Below are 23,316 nucleotides of genomic sequence, written 5' to 3'. Positions count from 1 at the left end.
ACGCAAGGGGAATAAAAATGTCTGTGGCTGGTTCCCTTTCTTGGTCTTAAATAAAACAATAAAAACAAAAAAAAAACTGGCTGCAGGCTGTGAAGCGCTCTGCTAGGATTGGCCCTCTGCAGCCACCGTTCCTAAGCTGAGTTTCAGGTCTCCTAGCAACAAGCTGTGGTGACACTAGAGGAGCCAGGGCTAAGGTAAGTGCTCAGAAGAGGGTCGGGCTCTGAAGCAATCTGAGGTGCAGCCTGCAGAGGCTCAGGGGACCTAGGGATTCTGCTTTCCAGTCGGGCCTGACCTTATGCGTAGTTGTCCCTGGAGGGGCGGGCCCCTCACCTGCTGCCGCTTGAGTGATGCAGAGTTGCCAGCCTGCTCTCCTGTGCCCACAGGGTCGTGGGCTTTTGAATTTCCCTTGGCCTCTCCCACCTTAATGAAAACGTTTAGGAAAACACCCCGCACAACTTAGACGCAGAGTAGAAATCGTGTTAAAATTGAGACACTGCTTGTAGGAAAAGATATGACAGTTTTCAACTTTATATATTGATAAAGTCAAGCTCCTGATAATGCTGTTCAGTCACAATTACATTAAATTTGAGGTGGGGGATGCATGTCATTGCAGTTGATACCTGTCAAGAATCTCTTAAATTGTCCTCTGAAAAGCCAGAATGGAGCTATCAATGCTCCCACCTCAGATCTATGTAGAAAAAACTCTGGCCATTATCAAACCAGATATTGCTGACAAAGAGGAGGAGATACAAGACATTATTCTCAGATCTGGATTCACCATTGTTCAGGTAACTTCTGGGAAGGATGATTATGTTTTTTTCTCTCTAATGAATTAAGGCTTTTCCTCCGCCTAAAATAGGAATTAAAACTCACTTTATCTTAAGTAGAATATATATTTGGAATCTCTTCTTACTCATAGGGTTATATCCCTAAACTGTTATTTTAGATTGCTTTTTGCTTTACCTTTTTAGAATACTTATGTAAATATGTTAGCCCATTTAGAGCCTTAGTATTTAGCATTAAATTTAGGTGTATTCCAAATATAAAAGTTATATGTGATGATTTTTAAAAGATTTTTTTACACTTCAAAAGGATATAACATGAGAAATGAAATTTCTTTTTCTTCCATCTCTCCTCTCCCAGTTCAAGTCCCAGTCTCCAGACAGAGGCAGCCGCTTAACACTTTCTGTTGTTCCAGGATTTTTCTATGCATTTACAAACATTCCCCCCACCCCACATAAAGTAGGATAATCCTCCTCCCTTGATCCCCTTTACAAAGTCTCTCCAGTAACATTCCAAATCACTACATCTGAATCTATCTCATTCTTCTTAATTTCTGTGTAATACTCCCCTTTGCAGGTGAACCACAATTTATTTACCTTGTCTTCTATTAATGGATTTTTAGACTGCTGGTAATTTTTTTCCAGCTGCTTATGAACGTTTGATGTTTTAAGCCTTATACTTGTTCTGCAGTTAGTAGTTTTGAAAATGAATGTAAAAAGAGTATTGTTAAAGATTATCAAATAGAATAGAGTATTTTTAATCTTATTTTTTAGTAGCATCCTTATTTGAAATTACAGTTTTTTGTTCCCTTATATTTATACAGTGTCATCGCCTATTTAGTCACTATCTTAAAAAATAAAAAAAGAAAGTTTCAATCTTCAGGAAAGACATGGGATTTCAGATAAACTTAGGAAGGATAGGTAGAGACTGAGGGTAGAGATGGTACTAGAAAGTGTAAGGGAATAGTAATGCAAAAAAGTTTAAGGAAATATTTAATATAATTAAAAGGCTCAGGTAAAGATGAACTTTTTAATATATGTTAGGAAAAGTGTGTAGCCATTTTTTATAAAAGTTGGATTCAAGTATTATACTCTATATACCGGCATAAATTCCAAATGGATCTGAGATTTAAATATTAAAAAACTAAACCATACAGATTCTAGAAGAAAAGAAGGCTGAATTTCTTTTTATTCTTGGAATGGGATAGCCTTTTTACTGTGACTTAAAGACTAGGTACCATAAAAGAAAAGATTGATAAAATTATAAACATAAAAAAACTTCTGCATGGCCTAATAAGCAAAGTCAAAACACAAATGACACACTTGGAAAAAAGGTTTGCAATTCATATCACAAAGTCTAATCTCCCGAATATATAGAAAGCTCCTAGAAAAGGATAAAAATTCAGTTGAAAATGGGCAGTACATGTGGATGGTCACAGAAGAAGAAAAACAAATGCTTCTTAAACATAGGAAAAGATTCTCCATCTCTAAGCAGGAAAAAAGAAATTTTAAATGACACTAAGGTACCATCTGGTAAGAATATAAAAGTAAATGACAACCCCCATGGATGGGAATCTGGCAGATATCAATATTACAGATGCTTTTACCATTTGACCCAGCCATACTGCTTCTGGGAATCCCTACTATAACCCATGTATTAATATGAAGTGACATATATACAGGTTATTTTTTGCAGCATTGTTTATTTACAAGCAAAAGATTGAAAACAACCCAGCATTAGAAGACTGGTTAAAGTAACACTGGCGAATCCACCAAATTGAATACTATGCAACTAATTATAAAAAGAACAGTGGGTAACCTCTCTGTGTGCTGTTATGGAAAAGAGCAAGATGCAGAATGATGTGTGGCAACTTTTTGTGATAGAGAAAAATAATACATATTCATGTTTGCCAGTATTTGCAAAATGAAGCACTGGAGATAAACATTAAAAAATAATTACATATTGAAGGCAAGGAAAAACGGTAGGTTGGGACAGGAATGAAAAAGATTTTTCAGTGTATACCTTTTTATATTGCTTTGAACTTTTTAACCCTGTAAGTATAGTACCAAACAATTAAATAAAGTAAACAAATAAGATAGTTATCCCATTTTTTAAAAAAGTTCATATTTTTAAAAGGATTAGTGAAAGTTAATAATTAGGCAGCTAATGATTATAAATTAAATATAATTAAATATATCAAATACTTATACTGAGTGCTAATATTATTACTTTCCCTAGTTAGCAACAAATTCCAAACCAAAAAATGCCTTGGTTTAATTGTGATAAAATATACACAACATAAAATTTACCATTTTAACCATTTTTAAGTGTGTAGTTCAGCAGCATTAAGTACGTTCATACTGTTGTGCAGCCATCACCACTATCCATCTCTAGAACTTTTTCATTATCTCAAACTGAAACTCTGTACCCATTAAGCACTAACTCCCTGTTTTTCCCTCTCTCCAGCTCTTGGTAACCACTATTCTATTTTCTGTCTCCGTAACTTTGACTATTCCATATATCTCGTATAAGTGAATCGTATTTGTCCTTTGTATTGTATGCTTTTAAAATAAGCTCTATTGTAGTTGGGAGTTCACTAACCTTGAGGCTTTCTTGTTCCATTTAGGGGAAAACCGCCTGAAAAATGATGTATTCTTTCAGTAGGTGGCAGTCTTTCCCGTGTTACAAACAAATGGTTTGGTTCCTTTTCTGATATTGTTTAATATCACTCCTTCTCTTTGTGAAAATATTAATCTAAATTCCAAAAAATTTATCTGAGCTAATTTTAAAGCAATTAATGCAATCATTAATTCAGTATCAACTTTAGTTTAAGATGAGCCCTTTGTTTTTAAAATTATGCTACATTAGCTAGCATACCTGCAGAAGATAACTACCCCTGCTTGTTAAGGGGTATGTGGCAGATGAGGGCTTACAGTGCAACAGATGAGATTTTTATTTTTTAACCTAGCAACAAAAAAACCTCAAACCAATATGCATTAGAATCACAAATACTGGCATGCATAAATTTTAAATAATAGAATCAAGGATTATACTAAATCATGTTCTATTATAACTTCTCAAATTTCTTCTATTTCTTGACTATATGAATTTTAATGTGAGAACAGATGTCAGCACCTTTTTTGATAGTAACTGGTTCTTGATTGGTGAGAATTTTATGTTTGTCCAGCAGAGCCTGTTCATAACGGTACTGACCCACTTAAGTAAGCATCTTTCCAAGTTTCTTGCTCTGGGCAATTTAGATCCCTCGCTGCAAAGCAAGCAATTTGATCATTTCTGAAATCTGAGGACACATGATAGTTTTGGGAGGGGCTTTAAGAGGTAGATCACTTGGTATAGTTTGCATTGTACTCTCAGTAAAATCTAACCCTCTTTAGAAAGATGGATAGCTCCCTTAATCTTGGGGATTTTTATCTTACACCTAGAAACTTATCTCCATGTCTCATCATCCTTACTCCAGCCAGAAGTCTTCCTTGATGTCTACTTTGAATCCCTCTATTATATTTTGAGCCCTTTCCCTCATGATCCACTTTTAGTGGAATTAAAAAACAATAATAATGGAATGATTTTTAAAATGCACTCAAATAGTTGCTTTTAGGGAAAGCATGATGCTTTCTGATTGGAAGAATGACTGACTATGATATTTTTAATTTAATGATTCATTTATATAGTCTTTCATTTGTGAAGAAAATAACATTAATTTGTCCCAAACATTTCATATTCTTTCAAATTAAGAAACTTAATGCCAACTAATTATTCTTAAGATCATAGTGAATCAACATATTTATGACAGAACCAGAATAAAGAATATACAACTTTCATGTCCAAGTGAAAAACTTGTTTACTGCATCATTATACTACGTACTATTTTTAAGTTCCATGAGAGCAGCTCTCTAAAATAATGCAGGAAAATTTCACAATGAATAGGAAAATATCACAAATAGGGAAGGATGAATTTGGAATATTCTAAAGTCCAACTTTATTACCATAATGTATATAAGTACATAATAACAAAATATAACTGGAGTGTTTTTACTTTAATAAGCGGATATACTTAATTTGCCATTAACAAACCATTTGTTGAAGGAGGCTGCCAAACCAGCATAGTTTTACTTAAGTAGGTTAAATAATTCTTATTTACAGCCTACATTTAATTTAATCTTGTCTTGCCCTTTGCTCCTAAGACAAAAATAAATCTCAAATTTGTAATCAAATCGGTGCTGATTTCAAATTATTAATAACTTAATGAGGTATTCTTGAACTGTCATTTTAAATGTCTTTGTTGACTTTCTCTTATAGAGAAGAAAACTTCATCTCAGCCCTGAGCACTGTAGTAACTTTTATGTGGAACAGTATGGGAAAATGTTTTTCCCCAATTTAACAGCTTACATGAGTTCTGGACCACTTGTTGCCATGATATTAGCTAGACATAAAGCCATCTCTTACTGGAAAGAACTTTTGGGACCAAGTAATAGCTTAGTAGCTAAGGAGACACATCCAGACAGGTAACTTTCCTATGGGAAAAAATGGAATACATCTATGAAAATGGTGGGGTGGGGGGCGGAGGAGGATCTCATTGTAATAGAAATTTCCTTTCATTTGAAAGTTTTCCTAAATTATCTGATTTGGGGGGGCTTGGAAGGGGCTGGGTGGAGGAGATCCACTTTATATTTTAACTACTTTAATGTCTATTTTAATATCAAACACCTCAAAAGTTCTCAGAAAATTTTGATTTATGGTTGGTGAGTCTTATTTTTCTCTCATCCTTGAATTAACCTGCTACTGATGTGGGATTTGTCATGGAAAAATTGGTATGGTATTTTACAGAATATTGGTAAATAGGACCAGAAATTCAGATTTTCACCATTATCATTAATGTCGGGAAACCAGAAGCCATTGAGTTCTTGCACTTTTGAAAATGCATTGCTTTTTAACTTCTCACAAAACAACACCTCTTTTTCATCCACAGTGTATTCCTCCTGCAGATTTAAGTATATTTGACCCTCATCTAGAGTTATGCTTAATTTCAAAATAGATTAAAACCTGTGAGATTAAAAAATATGAGAAGTGGCAGTGCTTCTGTAAAATTCCTAAGTAGAATGCATGTGTAAATAGTAAGGAAAGAATGTCAGTAGGATGCTCATCATCTCTAATTTGTCTTTAGTCTAAGGGCAATTTATGGCACAGATGAACTAAGGAATGCACTTCATGGGAGTAACGATTTTGCTGCAGCAGAAAGAGAAATTCGATTCATGTTTCCTGCAGGTGAGTTATAGATGAGTAATTAGTCAACTGCATCTCCTTACTGTTTTTTTTTTTAAATTTTATTTTGGAGATGTAGCTGGGAATGAAGATAAAAGGGTTTTTCTCCAGTATATTGTCATGTTTTCAAGTTGTAGTTACTTAACAGCTTGAAACCAAGAATAGAAAGCTCAACATTTTTCTCAGAACTAAATTGTGCCCTTTAGGGAATCTTTTGAGAAGAGTTTACTTTTTTCTTTCTTTTCTCTTGGACTAGACATAGCTAGGGTTTTTCTTTTTCTGTGTTGTAATTCCTTTTAGTTATCCCTAAATGCATCAGTCAGATTTTGTTACACATGAAAAAAGAATCTTCTTTGGAAATTATGATTGGTTTGCCATTTTCTCTTAACAGTTTACCTTTTGTCTAACAAGTACTCATGCAGTTATGAAATTAATAGTTCTTAGGCCCTTTTTTTGTTACCATCCTGTTATGGAAGTTTTAAACCTTTTAGAAGTGTGCATAATGAGGAACAGCTTGAAGTTTTTAGTTTGTTTTCAGTAATATTTTTAGAGCAGAAAAATTGGTGATTTTCATTATAAAGAAAAAAATTCAAAGCACTGGACCATTTTGAATTTTTAGCATGTTATTTTTCTCTTAAATAATTTAGATCTGTTCCTCAGTAGTCTTTGCTGAAGATTTATTCACAGAAAACTGAAAATTGTCTTGGAGATTTAAAATTTCTGATTTTTGAACAAACAAACAAAAACTGTTTTATAGATATTTGTATACAAAAGGATTTGCTTACTACATATTTTATTCTTACTGATCTAATTTCTGTCATATCCATTCCATTAAGATATCTTTTTCTTTGGAGCCGTTTATTGTGAAAAATTTACACACAAGTAGACAGAATAGAGAAATAAACCCCTAATAACTCATCACCCACCTTCAACAATTTTGGTTACTCTCTTATTTTGTCTATAACCCTTACTCCTACTTCTCCTGCTTTCATGTTATTTTAAGGCAAATCTCAAACATGAGATGTCTTTTTAATGTGGTAGATCTTTAGATTTAGTACTACTAGTGAATTAGATTTTTCCTCCTTAGCTTTTAACTAAAATAGAATTAAAAACTCATTTATCTTACATAGAACATATATTTGGAAGCTCTTCTTACTCATAAAGTTCTATCCCTAAACTGTTATTTTAGTTGCCTATGATCTTACCTATTAATTAATCCTCTAGATATAGTTAGATATTTGATAAGCAGCAGCTGTAGGATAAATATAAATGATTAATTACCTACCACACTGCAGTTCTTTTACTGTTGGAATGTGAAGTTCTTTGGAGTAAGTTCTCAGTTTGTGATGTGAGCTCCCTCTTGCGTGGCAGTCAGTCAGAAACTATGTGCAAAACTGTATATGATGGGTCACAAAAGCAAGTTATAAAGATATTTAAAGACATGTTCCTAATCCTTAAAAAAACTAGTGCTCTTCCCTTTCCCTTTTAATTGGGATGGCTAATTCAAAGCTTTGCTATATTCTACTCATTCAACAAATTTATTGAATTACCTAGTTTGTGCCAGAAATACAAAGATAAATAAGAAGATGCCCCTGTTCTCTCAAGGTGATCATATTTTAAAAGTCTATAAAAATAAATATACAATTCAGTGTATAAATTATGTTATGAAAAACCTGTAAAAAGTGCAGTGAAAATTTATCTGTAAGAAACATGAGAACACTTTATATTTTCTCATTTATTTATCCAGCCCTAATTGCTAGAGAAAAATAATAAATGGTCAGCCAAAATAGACAAGGTAGAAACAAACAATCCAAGAATGAAGTTAAGGAAACAGTTTTATTCACAATAGCATCAAAAGTAATAAAATACTTAGGAATAAATATAAGAAAAGAGGTACAATTCTTACGCACTAAAAAGCATAAAACATTGCTGAGAGAAATTATAGAATATTTAAGTAAATAGACATCCCATGTTCCTGGGATCGGAAGAATCATTATTTTCAAGATGGCAATTCTCTCCAAATTGATCAATAAATTTAATGTAATCCCCATCAAAGTACATGCGTGCTTTTATGTAGAAATTATCAAGCTGATTCTAAAATTTATATGGAATTGTAAAGGATCTAGAAGAGCCGAAACAGTATTGAAATGAATAACAAAGTTGGAGAACTTCCACTAATTTGATTTCAAAACCTATTATGAAACCACGATATTTAAGACAGAATGGTACTGACATAAGGATAGACGTAAAGATCAGTGAAGCAGAACTGAGGCTCTGGAAATAAATCCCTACATTATGGCTAATTGATTTTTGACAGAAGTACCTAGACAATTTGATGGGGAAAGCATGGTCTCTTCAAGAAGTGGTGTGGAGGACAACTGTATATCCATATGCAAAAACAAACTAACAAAAAGCAACTTAAACCCTTGTTTCACACTGCACACAAAATTTAATTCAACATGGATCATAGACCTAAACATAAGAGCTAAAAATATCTAGAAGAAAACACAGGAGAAAATCTTCATGACCTTGAGTTGGACAAAGAGTTCTTACATATGACAGCAAAAGCATGATCTTAAAAGAAAATATTGAAAAATTGGGCTACATCAAAATTGAAAGCTTTTCAAAAAAAAATTCAAAGCTTTTCTTCTTAAAAAATCATCATTAACAGTATGAAAAGATAAACCACAGACTGGGAGAAAATATTTGCAAATCATATATCAGATAAAGGACTTGTATCCAGAATATATAAAGAACTTTTATAACTCAGTGTAGACAAACAGCCAGATTATAAACTGAGCAAAAGATTTGAATTCACAAAAGATGAATGGCTAATAATCACATGAAAAAGTGCTCAGCATAATTAATCAATGGGGAAATGCAAATTGAAACCACAATGAGATACCACTGCTTACCCACTGGAATGATTGTGATGAGTGGCAAAGATAAGAGATACTGGAATCCTCATATGTTATTGTAAAATGGGACAGCCACTTTGGAAAACAGTTTGGTTCTCTCTTAAAATGTTAAAACATACATGTAATGTATAACTCTGCTAGCAGTTCCACTACTAGCAGAATCTACCCACTCAAGAGAAATGAAAACACAAATCTACTTAAAGACACATGTGAATATTCATAACAACATTATTTAATATAGCCCCAAACTGGAAACAAACCAACTATTCATCAGTGGCTAAACAAAATTTAGTATAGCCATATAGCCATACAGTGGAATACTACTCAGCAATTAAAAGGAGCAAACTTGCTATAACATGCATGGACCTCAAAACATTATGCTAGGTAGAATAATCCAGGCACAGAAGACCACATATTATATGATCCATTTATCTGAAATGTCTAGGAAAGACAAATTTTTAGAAAGTTCAGTGGTTGCCAAGAGCTAGAGTAGGAGCAGTAGGGGAATTGCAAATGAGTACAAGGAAACATTTTGAGGGTGATGGAAGTTTTCTGAAACTGGATTGTGGTGATGATCACATAATTATAAATTTGTTAAAAGTCAGTTGTGTGCTACAGTGGGATAATTTTATAAGTGAATTAGACCTTAATAAAACTTAAAAAATAAAATTATAAAAAGTAAATCATGTTTCTGCTGTCATGGAGTTTATAGTCTAGTGTTTGAAAGATATCCATTAAACAATAGTTATCTAAATAATTGCATAAAACAGTTGCATAGTTATTGTGTGGTAAGTGCTATAAGAGCCAATTAGAGGGTATCATGAGACACTGTAAGACAGCCCCTGGCTGAGAAACTGACATTTTAGCTGAGATCCAAGGTATAAGTAGTGGTTAACCAGAGAAAGAAAAGAGCATTTTAGCAGAAGGAATAGCAAGTGCTAAAGTCATGACTAGGAAAGAATGTGGGCATATTCTATAAACTGAAAGATCTAGGAGAAGACACACTAAGATGACGTTGGAGAGGTATATCGAGGTCACATGGTATGACCTTTGGCCCTTTGTATGGAATTCTGTCTTGCTTGTAAGTGCAATGAGGAACCAATTAAGCATTTTAAAGATGAGAGTGACATAGATTTTCATTTTTTAAATACTACAAAGGACCTGGGAACAGTGAACTTTTAAAAAATGGTCTTAATATGGAATTTACAAAGTAGAAGAGACAGATGACAGAAATATTTATATAATCAAAATAAAGCAAAATTATACAGTGATCAGTGATCAGTGTAATGAAGGGTGCTACAACCAGACTAAAAGGAAAGAAACCTGCTACCCAAGATCTATGGGACTTCCTCCAGCTTTTCCTCGCATTATGGCAAATGACTCCCATTGTTACTCCTTGTGTCACTGAGACTGAGCCTAGACACATACATATGTAGTCATACAGAGATCTATCCTCCCAGTCTCCTTTTCCTTGGGCCAATAAGGATTTAGTTCTGAGCACATGAGACTGCTAGCTTCACTTTCTCATCTTTATCATAAGTAGTACATTGATGGGGATTAATCTCAAAAGACCAATGAAAACTTACACATTTTTTCTAGTAGAAATATTCTTTGTTGTACTGCAAGTCTGGTTCACCTATGTAGTGTTCAGACAAGGCTGAAAAGACTAAAATTTCCCTAAATCTTACATAATTTGTTTAAAAGCCTGCAAAATAAGAGCAGGAATATTAATACATACTGTACAGATAGAAATAGGTTGTATGGAATTAATTGCTGTAATATTTTAATCCAGATTATACATGTTCTTTATATTTTTCTTTTGCATAACATTGTCCATTATACTGTTTACTGTAAAAAACACGAAATGGAAATGCAGAAATGGATATTGTTGAAAACATAATCAGAATCTTATACTGATCACTATTAGCATTTTGATATGTTTCTTGCCAGTCTTATGAGTCTTATTATTTCTCTGTATACGTGTGCTTGTATGTTTTTGAACAAACTATTATGCTATGTATCTAGTTCTGTTTTCTTTTTTAAAAAATAACTAAGTGTTTCTCATGCCATTAAAAGTTCTTTGAATGTGGCCTTTATAGTGACTGTGTAATATTTCATCATTATGTTAGCTTTAATGGGAATACATTTGTATTTGCAGTGATTGTTGAGCCCATTCCAGTTGGACAAGCTGCTAAGGACTATTTAAATTTGTATGTAACACCAACTCTTCTTAAAGGACTCACAGAGCTTTGTAAGCAAAAACCAGCAGATCCTTTTGTAAGAAATATTTTTATTTGTACTAAAGAATGTTGATAGTTTTCACAGGTAAAATACTGTATTTTTTGAAACAGTGCAAGTATTAAGAGTTGTTTTTAAAAACTATTTTATATATATTTTAGATACTTTCTTATATAACGTTTGATTATACTTGACCCTTGAGTAAGCATGGGGGTTAGGGACACCAACCTTCTGTACAGTCAAAAATCATAGGCCCTTATATCCTTGGTTCCTCCATATCTGTGATTCTGCATCTGGTTCAACCAATTGTGAGTTGTATGGTACTGTAGTATTTACTACTGAATTAAATCCATTTGAAAATGGACCCCCACAGTTCAAACCTGTGTTGCTCAAGGGTTAACTATACTTATTTTCTTGCTGTGTTTTAACTCTTAAAAAGCATTTTTCTAAGTACATTTTCAATTATTGCATCCTTCAATTGCTGAGCATTGTTTTTGTGTATAATTTATATAATCAAATGATAAAATAATAAAATTAGATATATATTGAATTTTGTTCAATGTTTTTGTTTCTCATGATGTCTAAATTTTTTCAGTAGAAAACTTAAATTTATTCACATCTCTAGATGCTTCAACATTGCTCAGTCAGGTGAAAGAATGATTGAGTATGAGGGATAATTATCCTAGGCCAAATGTCAGTCTGGGTCCATCTTTCCAGATATTCCCACCCATTTGAAGAATCTCAGAAATAATCAGGGAAGGTTATTTTAATATCAGCCCTACCAAAATTGTATCTTTAGCCTGTGTAACCATTCTCAAAATACTCTGGAAGACAAAAGATAAAATCTTTCCTACTAGCATTATCACTTTGAACAAAAAGAAAAATGTTGGTGGATTGTTTCTTTTGTTTTTTTTTTTGTTTTTGTTTTTGTATTTTTTTAACGAAGGTACTGAGGACTGTACCCAGGACTTTGTGCATCTTAAGCATGCATTCTACCACTGAGCTATATACCCTTCCACCTCCAATTGTTTCTTTAATAACTCTTTTTCATAGTGAAAATAATACATTTTTATCTAGTAAAAAAGCTGAAGCAACTGGAAAATGTGAAGAAGAAAAGAAATACCCTGGTTCCATTTCCTAAACATGGTCTCTCAAGTCATCTTGCCTGGATTCACCTCTGACTCCAGACACCTAACCTCTCTCTGAGTCTGTTTATTCTCATCAGTAAAATATAGATGTATTAGTACCTACCTACTTAGTAAGGATATTGTTGGGATTAAACATGTAGATGCATGTAAAATTCTTAGTCAAAGTGCCTGGCACATAAGTGCTCAAACATTAATTGCTGCTATTGATGTTTTGGGGGGGGGTTTTTTAGCCTAATGAAACTAATCCAGTCCTGTTTTCTTCTGTGCTCAGGTTTAATTTTTTTATATGACTGTATATAAACACATATCCCATAAATATTGCTGTATTTAAATACATGTTTTATAGAGATTATTTTAATAGTCACATATTTCTTTTATTACCTTTACCATTCTTTTGCTGTTTGAGTTGTTTGCTATTATAAATACTGTACTAATAAACACCGTTTCTAAAATTTTAAACTTTATTTATATATATATTTTACAATATCATATTTTTCAAGTTGAAGAATAATTGATGAATAGCCAATATTATATGTTACAGGTATACAATATAGTGACTCATAATTTTTAAAGGTTATACTCCATTTATAATTATTACAATATATTGGCTATATTCCCCATGTTGTACAATACATCCTTGTAGCTTATTTTATACCTGATAGTTTGTACCTCTCAATCCTCCACCGCCATCTTGCCCCTTCCCTCTCCCCGGTGGCAACCACTAGTTTCTCCTCTACATCTGTATCTGTTTTTTTTTGTTGTTGTTGTCATATTCACTAATTTGTTGTATTATTTTAGATTCCACACATAAGTGATATCTTACAGTATTCATCTTTCTCTGTCTGACTTGTTTCACTCAGCATAATGCCCTCAAGTCCATCCATGCTGTACACTAGTGTAGTAATAAACATCTTTGAGTATAAAGCTTTCACACATTGAGATTATTTCATTTGGAAAGAGATCAGAGTCTCAAATTATAATTCATAACATGAAATTTTAAAAAATTGTCCCTTAAAGAACTTTATTTTTTAACTGTTTAACTTTTTGAATAAGTTATGTTTTAATATGGTAAAAATGTAAAAGTTAGAAAAGGAAAGACAGCGAAAAGTAACTCTCCTTTCCATTCCTGTTCTTTTTGTTGTTGTTGTTAGTGTAGTAGTTTTTTTTTTTTAATTGACTGATAGTCAGTTTACAATGTTGTGTTCCATTCCCGTTCTTTAGTCACTCAGTTGTACTCCTTGGACTCGATCACTGTTACCAGCCTGTAGTATATCTTTTCAGAGAAAATCTATACATATATAAGCATATGTATTTATGGGTACTTAAAAACACATACACATATGAATGCTAGCTGCTAAACATACTGTTTGACACTTTTTACCTTATTTACTTAATATATATTATAAATTGTTAAATAGCATCACAAGCAAAACTGCACATTTTATTTTAGTTTTTTCTTTGCTATTTTTTTAAATTTTATTTAAAAAATTTTTTATTGAAGTGTAGTTGATTTACAATGTTAGTTTCAGGTGTACAGCAAAGCAGTTCAGTTATACACACACATACACACTTATTTTCAGATTCTTTTCCATTATAGCTTATTATAAGAAATTGAATATATCCCTGTGCTATACAGTAGGCCCTTGTTGTTTATCTATTTTATATATAGTAGTGTGTATCTGTTAATCCCAAACTCCTAATTTATCTTCCCCTTCTCTTTCTCATTGGGTAACTGTTGTTGGTTTTCTATGTCTATGAGTCTCTTTCTGGTTTATGAATAAAATTTGTATCTTTTTTAAGATTCCACATATTAGTGATATCATATGATGTTTGTCTTTCTCTTTCTTACTTCACTTAATATGATAATTTCTAGGTCCATCTATGTTGCTGCACATGTCATTATTTCATTCTTTTTTTACGGCTGAGTAATATTCCAGTGTGTGTGTGTGTGTGTGTGTGTGTGTGTGTGATCTTTTTTTCCTGCTTTTTAATTTTTGTAAATTTTTCCTTTTTAGTTGAAGTAGTCAGTTTACAGTGTGTCAATTTCTGGTATACGGCATAATGTTTCAGTCATTCACATGCATACATATATTCCTTTTCATATTCTTTTTCGTTATAGGTTACTACAAGATATTGACTATGGTTCCCTGTGCTATATAGAAGAAACTTGTTGTTTATCTATTTTGTATATAGTAGTTAGTATCTGCAAATCTTAAATTCCCAATTTATCCCTTCTCATCTCCTTTACCCCTAGTAACCATAAGTTTGTTTTCTGCATCTGTGAGTCTGTTTCTGTTTTATAAATAAGTTCATTTTTGTCCTTTTTTTTTTTTTTAGATTCCACATATAAGTGATATCATAAGGTATTTCTCTTTCTAGCTTACTTCACTTAGAATGATGATCTCCAGGTCTACCTATGTTGCCGCTAATGGCATTATTTTATTCTTTTTGATGGCTGAGTAGTATTCCATTATATGTATATGTATATATGTATGTGTGTGTTTGTATGTGTATATGTATGTATGTGTGTATGTGTATATATATATGTATATTTACTACAATTTCTTTATCTAGTCATCTATTGATGGACATTTAGGTTACTTCCATGTCTTGGCTATTGTAAATAGTACTGCTATGAACATTGAGGTGCGTATATCTTTTCAAATTAGAGTTCCCTTTGGATATATGTCCAGGAGTGGGATTGCTGGGTAATATGGTAAGTCTGTTTTTGGTTTTTTAAGTAACCTCCATACTGTCCTTCATAGTGGCTGTACCAATTTATATTCCCACCAACAGTGTAGGAGGGTTCTCTTTTCTCCACACCCTCTCCAGCATTTATTATTTGCAGATTTTTTAACTGATGGACATTCTGACTGGTGTGAGGTGATATGTCACTGTAGTTTTGATTTGCATTTCTCTAATAATTAGTAATGTTGAGTATCTTCTCATGTGCCTGTTGGCCATCTAGATGTCTTCTTTGGAGAAATGTCAGTTTAGGTCTTCTGTCCATTTTTTTTTATTGGGTTGCTTGTTTTTTTTTATATTAAACTGTATGAGCTGTTTGTATATTTTATGAATTAGTCCCTGTTGGTTGCAGCATTTGCAAATATTTTCTCCTCAAGTTTAATTAGATCCCATTTATTTGTTTTTGCTTTTATTTCCATTACTCTAGAATCTAGTTTGAAAAAAAATAGTGCCATGATTTATGTCAAAGAGTTTTCTGCCTATGTTTTCCTCTAGGAGTTTTAGAGTAATCCGGTCTTACATTTAGGTCTTTAATCCATTTTAAGTTTATTTTTGTATATGATGTTAGAGAATGTTCTAATTTAATTCTTTTACCTGTAGCTGTCCAATTTTCCCAGCACCACTTAGTGAAGAGACTGTTTTTTATCCATTATATATTCTTGCCTCTCTGTTGTATATTAATTGAGCATAAGTGCATGGATTTATTTCTAGACTTTCTATCCTGTTCCATTGATCTATGTGTCTGTTTTTGTGCCAGTACCATATTGTTTTGATTACTGTAGTTTTGTAGTATACTTTGAAATCAGGGAGTGTGATACCTCCAGCTCTGTTCTTCTTTCTCAAGATTGTTTTGGCTAATCAAGGTCTTTTGTGTTTCCATACAAATCTTGGGATTTGTTCTAGTTCTGTGAAAAATGCCATGGGTATTTTGATAGGGATTGCATTGACTCTGTTAATTTGTCTTGGGTAGTATGATCATTTTAATAATGTTAATTCTTCTATTCCATAAACAAAGTTATCTTTCCATTTGTTTGTGTCTACAATTTCATTCATCAACGTATTATAGTTTTCTGAGTACAGGTCTTTTATTTATTTTTGTTTTATTCTGGGGGGTAGGTAATTAGGTTTATTTATTTATTTTAATTTTTTTATTGGAGGTACTGGAGATTGAACCCAGGACCTCATATATGCTAGGCATACACTCTACCACTGAGCTATACCCTCCCCCATGCTATACTGTCCCCCCAACCCCAAGTCTTTTAAATCTCCTTAGTTAGATTTATTTATAGGTATTTTATTCTTTTTGATGCAATTGTAAGTGGGATTGGTTTCTTAACTTCTCTTTTTGCTTGTACATTGTTAGTATATGGAAACGCAACAGATTTCTGTATTAAATTTGCACCTGTGTTTGTATTTTGCACCTTCATTGAATTCCTTTATCCATTCTAATAGTTTTATGGTGGTGTTTTTAGGATTTTCTCTATGTAGTGTCATGTCATCTTCAAACAGTGAAAGTTTTAATTCTTTTGGATTCCCTTTACTTCTTTTTCTTGACTGCTGCGGCTAGGAATTTTAATACTATACTGAATAAAAGTGGCATTTTTTTTTAATACATGATGTGCTTATATTTGTAAAAAAATCTTCCCTACTTATGCAAAGAATATTGAATTTTATTTTCTTTCTATGTTTGGAATTCTGGCTGAGCTAAAAGTGGACATTCTTGTATGATGTTAGCTGTGGGTTTGTCATATATGGCCTTTATTATGTTGAAGTATGTTCCCTCTGTATCTGCTTTGTTGAGAATTTTTATTGTGAATGGCTGTTGAATTTTGACAAAAGATTTTCTTCATCTATTGAGATGATCATATGATTTTTATTCTTCAGTTTGTTAATGTGCTGTGTCACACTGAGTTGCAGGTATTGAACCATCCCTTCTAATGTATTGTTCAATACAGCTTTCTAGTATTTTATTGAGGATTTTTGTGTCTAGATTCATCAGTGATATCGCCCTGTAATTTTCTTTATCGATAGTGTTTTTGTCTGGTTTTGGTATTAGGGTGATGCTGGATTGGTAGAATGAGTTTGGAAGCATTCTTTCCTCTTTAATTTTTTGGAATAGTTTGAGAAGGATAGGTGTTAAGAATTCTTTTTATATTAGTTACATCAACCTTTGAACATATTTGCTGCAAAGATATTTTCCTTTTTGTTTAACTTTCATTTTTGCCTTTTAAATGATGTTCAATAAGTCAAACTTTGATTTTTTTTCTTATTGTGAGTTTTACTTATCATCTAAGTCTGGGAAGTTCTATTTCACTGAAAATTTTGCTGAATATTCACTTTTGTTTTTCTTCTAGTTTTTTTTTTTTTAATATTTAACTTTGTGTCTGGGATTTACTTTTGTATATATCACAAGATGAAGATCTAAAGTGATTTTTTTTCTGACTAGTTGTCCTTGTACATTGATTTGTGAAGTCTCACTTATTACTTATTAAATTCAGTTTCTGGGCATGTATTCTGTTACATGGATCTGTAAGTTCTAATAGCGGTACCACAATATACAATTGTTTTAATATTATTTTCAGCTCTTCTGTATATACTTAACAGTTTTTAAAAAAAATTTTGTGGTAAATATAAATAAGATAAACTTTGCCATTTTTAACCATTTTCAAGCGTGCATTTCGGTGGCATCAATTATAATCACAATGTTGTATAGCCATCTTCACTACCTATTTCCAGAACTTTTTCATCACCCTAAACTGCAACTGTAACCATTAAGCAATAATTCCCCTTACCTCCTTCACCCAGCCCCTAGTATCCTCTTATCTACTTTTTGTCTCCATGAATTTGCCTATTCTAGATATTTCATATTGGAATCATAATAATATTTGTTCTTTTGTGTCTGGTTTATGTCACTTTTCGTAATTTTTCAAAGTTCACTCATGGTAGTAGCATAGAATTTCATTCCTTTTTTGATTGAATAAAATTGGATTATATGTATATTATCAAATTTTATTTATCCATTTGTCTGTTGATGGATTCTTGGGTTGTTTCTACTTTCTGGCTATTGTGCATAATGTTTCAGTGAACACTGGTGTTTGAGTACCCATTTTCAATTCTTTGGAGGTATATACCTAAGAGTGGATTTTCTAGATCATATGTTAATTCTAAATTTAGCTTTTTGAGGAACCACTAAACTGTTTTTTCACAGTGACTGCACCATTTTACATTCCCACAAGCAATGTATGAGTTTCAATTTCTCCATGTCCCAGCTAACACTTTTTCTCCTCCTTCCTTCCTTCCTTCCTTCCTTCCTTCCTTCTTTCCTTCTTTCCTTCTTTCCTTCTTTCCTTCCAACCACCCCTCCTAGTATATGTGAAATGGCCTATCATTGTGATTTTGGTATGCATCTCCCTAATGACAATCCTTTTCATGTGCTTATTGACCATTTGTATATTTTCTTTGGAGAAATGTCTATTCAAATTTAAGTTCTTTGCCCATTTTTTTTTAACATTTTTTATTGATTTATAATCATTTTACAATGTTGTGTCAAATTCCAGTGTTCAGCACAATTTTTCAGTCATTCATGGACATATACACACTGTCACATTTTTTTCTCTGTGAGTTATCATAACATTTTGTGTATATTTCCCTGTGCTATACAGTATAATCTTGTTTATCTATTCTAAAATTTTGAAATCCCAGTCTATCCTTTCCCACCCTCCACCCCCCTGGCAACCACAAGTCTGTATTCTATATCTATGAGTCTATTTCTGTCCTGTATTTACGCTTTGTTTTTGTTTGTTTGTTTGTTTGTTTTTGTTTTTATTTTTTAGATTCCACATATGAGCGATCTCATATGGCATTTTTCTTTCTTTCTGGCTTACTTCACTTAGAATGACATTCTCCAGGAGCATCCATGTTGCTGCAAATGGCATTATGTTGTTGGTTTTTATGGCTGAGTAGTATTCCATTGTATAAATATACCACATCTTCTTTATCCAGTCACTTGTTGATGGACATTTAGGCTGTTTCCATGTTTTGGCTATTGTAAATAGTGCTGCTATGAACATTGGGGTGCAGGTGTCATCCTGAAGTAGGGTTCCTTCTGGATACAAGCCCAGGAGTGGGATTCCTGGGTCATGCGGTAAGTCTATTCCTAGTCTTTTGAGGAATCTCCACACTGTTTTCCATAGTGGCTGCACCAAACTGCATTCCCACCAGCAGTGAAGGAGGGTTCCCCTTTCTCCACAGCCTCTCCAGCATTTGTCATTTGTGGATTTTTGAATGACGTCTTTGCCCATTTTTTATTGGTATTTATTGGGGGACGATATAACTCAAGCAGTAGAGCCCACACTTCGCATGCTCAAGGTCCTGGGTTCAATCCCCTGTACCTCCTCTAAAAGTAAATAAGCCTAATTGCCTCCCCACAGCCAAAAAAAATTTTTTTTTTGAATGTTCTTAATTGGTATATATTGTTGAGTTGTAGGAATTCTTTATATGTTGTAGTTTTTAAACCCTTATCAGGCATATGATTTGCAAATATATGCACCTTTTCTATAGGTTGTTCTTTCACTTTCTTAATATCCTTAAGATGTATGAAAATTTTAATATTTTGATAAAATCTAATTTTTCTTTTTTTTCTTTTGTTGCCTAATGCTTTTGGTGTCATATCTAAGAATCCATTGCCAAATTCAAGGCCATGAAGACTTACTCCTATGTTGTCTCTTAAGATTTTAATGGTTTTAGCTCTTATATTTAGGTTGTTGATCCATTTGGAGTTAATTTTTACATAGGGTGTGACATTAGGGTCCAACTTCATTCTTCTGCATGTAGAACTCCAGTTTTCCACTACCATCTGTTGAAGAGACTGTATTTCCTCCATTGAATGGACTTGATATCATTGTCAAAAATCAGTTGGCCATCAGGTTTATTTCTGGGCTCTCATTTTTGGCCCATTGGACTGTATGTCTCTGCATATGCCACACTGTTTTGATTACTGAAGCTTTATAGAAGATTTTGACATTGGGAAGAACAAAATTGGAAAATTCTCCAACTTTTTTTTTTCTTTTTCATGATTGTTTTGTCTATCTGAAGCTCCTTGAAGTTCCATATGAATTTGAGGATTAACTTTTCCATTTCTACAAAAATACTGTTGGAAATTTGATAGGGATTGTGTTGAATCTACAGGTCACTTTGAATAAATAGTATTGACATCTTAACATCTTAGCAATATTCAGTCTTTCTATCCATGAACATGGGATGTCTTTCCATTTATTTAGGTCTTTAAATTTCTTTCTGTAGTGTTTTATTATTTGCAGTACACAGGTTGGTTAAATTTATTCCTAGATATTTTTTCAAGACTATTATAAATGAAAGTGGCTCCTTAATTTCAGTTTTGAATCATTAATTGTGTATTGATCTTGTAACCTACAACTTTGCCATATTCATTTATTAGCTCTAGTAGCTTTCTTATGGATTCTTCTATACTGATATACCTTGGAGATATTGTGAGTTAGGTTTCAGATCACCACAATAAAGCAAATATTGCAATAAAGCAAGTCACATGAATGTTTTGGTTCCCAATGTGCATAAGTTATGTTTATGTTATACTGTAGTTTATTAAGTGTGCAATACATTGTGTCCAAAAAAATACACATACTTTAATTTTAAAATACTTTATTGCTAAAAAATGCTAACCATTATCTGAGCCTTTAGCAAGTTGTAATTTTTTGGTAATGGTAACATCAAAGATCACTGATCATAGACCACCATAAAAATATAATAATGAAGAGGTTTGAAATACCAAATAAGACATGGAGACATGAAGTGAGTAAATACTGCTGGAAAAATGGTGCTAATAAACTTGCTCAATGCAGAGTTGCCACAAATATTTAATTTGTAAAAAAAAAGTAATCTTCAAAGAGCAATAAAATCAGGTATTCCTGTATATAGGATCATGTCATCTGTGAATGGACATAGTTTTACTTTCTTTTCCAATTTGAATGTATACTTGACAAGCTTGCATAATGTAATACTTAGTGTTTCAATTTGTAATGGTTATTTTCTTAATATTCTTAAAGTGATTTTGAAAACTGTTTAAGTTTTAAATTGATATATAATGTAGAAAATATTTAAATGTTTATTAACTTAAGGGTTTTTCTTTCTTTTTTTCCATAGATTTGGCTAGCTGATTGGCTGCTGAAAAATAATCCCAACAAACCTAAACTTTGTCATCATCCAATTCCAGAAGAACCTCATTAAAATAAAGTTCCTTGAAGAACAAATAATGAACTGTTTTACGTAAAAGGCATGCTTCTACTTAAGAAAAAAATAATTGCTAAGGGTTTAAGTAACTACATGTGAAATAAATTATTTCTTAAAAATAAAATTTAAAATAACTGTTTTGTACAATAGGTAACATCATCTAAGGTAAAATATAGGCTTAGGGTGTGATTTTTTTTTCTAATAAAATTATATTAGAAGCATTTAGAATGTCATCAAAACAACTGCAACTTTTTATTTTTGGTATTACAAAGTGGCATTCACTTAAGAGAATAACAATTAAGTCATATAAGATGCATCAGAGAGGCAAATGAAGATGAAAAAACTGCCATCCCCATGTATAACTGATTTTTGCTGTACATCAACAAGAATCTACTTCAGATTTCTGTGGCAATTTACAACCCCCATAATGTACCAGGCAAGGTTAGTAGCTATTGAAAATACCACCAGGACAGGGCTACCTAAAGACACTTTTGGTAATATGTTAACTATACAAAAAAAATGCTATGCAGTTTAGAAAACAGACTTGCACAGGTTTACATTTTATTTTACTTTTTTCTTTAAAAAGAGTGAGTTGTGGATGATTTCCAGCCAAGATGGTATAGTCATAGGATCATGAGCTTGCCTCTCCTTGCAACAACAGCAAAACCACAACTGACTGCTAAACAACCATCGGAAACAATAAAAGACTGGAACCTAGCAAAAAAGATCTTCCTCAACTGGAAACATAGAGAGGGAACCACAGCAGGACGGTAGGAGGGGCGTGTTCGCGATATTATCGGGCCCCATACACTCAGGGTGGGCGACCCACAAAGTAAAGAATAATTAAATCACAGAGGCCCTCCCACAGGAGTGAGAGTTCTGAGCCCCACATCAGGCTCCTCAGCCCAGGGTTCCTGCATTGGGATGAGAAGGAGACCCCAGGACATCTAGTTTTGAAGGCCAGTGGGGCTTAACTCCAGGAGCCCCATGGGACTGGGGGAAACAGAGGCTTCATTCTTTTGGGGAGCATACACAGAATCTTGGGTTTGCCAGGTCCAAGGGCAGAGGCAGTGATTTCAAAGGAACGTGGGCCAGACCTGCTTGCTGGTTTTGGAGGGTCTCCTGGGGAGGTAGGGGATGGCTGCGCCTCACCCAGGGGACATATAAGCTGCTGGGGGACATTCTGGGAGTGTTCATCTACATGACCTTTCCTAGAGGCTGACATCTTGATTGGATCATTAGCACCAACACCTAGCCCCACGCAACAGCCTGTAGGCTTAAGGGCTAGGGAGCCTCAAGCAAATATACTGGTTGGGAACACAGCCCCACCCATCAGCAGACTTCCTGAGCCACAGATGCCTCAAGACTATGCCCACAAGAGGTCTAGGACCAAGCTTTACCCATCAGTGGGCAGACACTGACTCCTTCTGCCAGGAAACCTGCATAAGCCTCTAGTCCAGCCTCATATACCAGGGGGCAGATACTGGAAATAAGAAAATGATCCCAAAGCCTGTGGAAGGAATCCACAAGCACAGGCCAGACTCTACACTGGGACCAGCTGGACTCTAGCCCTTGAGTGACAAGAGAGGAGTGTACTGCTGGGATGCATAGGAGGTCTCTCACAGAGGGCCACTTCTCCAAGGTTGAGAAATGTAACTAACCCACCTAAAAATACAAATAGAAAGATAGACACTATGAGGCGGCAGAGAAATATCTTCCTAACCAAGGCACAAGATAAAATCCCAGAAGAAAAGTGATGAGGAGATAGGCAATTTATCTGAGAAAGAGTTTAAAGTAATGATGGCGAAGATGTTCAGAGAACTCAAGAGTATAGATGCACAGAACGAAGTTTTTAGCCAAGAGTTGGAAAATATAAAGAATACCCAAACAGAGTTGAAGAATAAAATCACTGAAATGAATAACACACTAGAAAGAACCAA

The 23,316-nt window shown here is 33.4% G+C and overlaps 1 protein-coding gene across 3 annotated transcripts; it reads left to right on the top strand.

Moving 5' to 3' along the window:
• Nucleotides 1–168: 168 nt before the first annotated feature.
• Nucleotides 169–21,450, top strand: NME5 (NME/NM23 family member 5). 3 transcript variants are annotated; one of them, XM_064484615.1, is made up of 6 exons: nt 169–194; nt 614–788; nt 5,101–5,306; nt 5,966–6,066; nt 11,140–11,258; nt 21,290–21,450. In XM_064484615.1, the coding sequence occupies exons 2-6, from the start codon at nt 660–662 to the stop codon at nt 21,371–21,373; spliced, it is 639 nt and encodes a 212-aa protein (XP_064340685.1). In that variant the 5' UTR covers nt 169–194; nt 614–659; the 3' UTR covers nt 21,374–21,450. The 3 variants fall into 3 exon arrangements, with proteins under 3 accessions (XP_064340685.1, XP_010980256.1, XP_064340686.1); XM_010981954.3 differs by lacking the exon at nt 169–194 and having other exon boundaries at nt 494–788; XM_064484616.1 differs by lacking the exon at nt 169–194 and having other exon boundaries at nt 494–788; nt 11,140–11,232; nt 21,290–21,349.
• Nucleotides 21,451–23,316: the final 1,866 nt, after the last annotated feature.

This window comes from Camelus dromedarius, chromosome 3 (genome assembly GCF_036321535.1).
Source record: "Camelus dromedarius isolate mCamDro1 chromosome 3, mCamDro1.pat, whole genome shotgun sequence".
In the NCBI taxonomy this organism is placed as follows: Eukaryota; Metazoa; Chordata; class Mammalia; order Artiodactyla; family Camelidae; genus Camelus; species Camelus dromedarius.
This window is presented reverse-complemented; position numbering and strand designations above follow the sequence as displayed.

What these genes read in the sequence shown, in the direction of transcription:
- NME5 (XM_064484615.1), top strand. Translation starts at nt 660, where the DNA reads ATGGAGCTATCAATGCTCCCACCTCAGATCTATGTAGAAAAAACTCTG. An exon ending in TCGATTCATGTTTCCTGCAG is followed by an intron (nt 6,067 to 11,139) that starts GTGAGTTATAGA and finishes TTGTATTTGCAG; the next exon opens with TGATTGTTGAGCCCATTCCA. An exon ending in AAAAACCAGCAGATCCTTTT is followed by an intron (nt 11,259 to 21,289) that starts GTAAGAAATATT and finishes TTTTTTCCATAG; the next exon opens with ATTTGGCTAGCTGATTGGCT.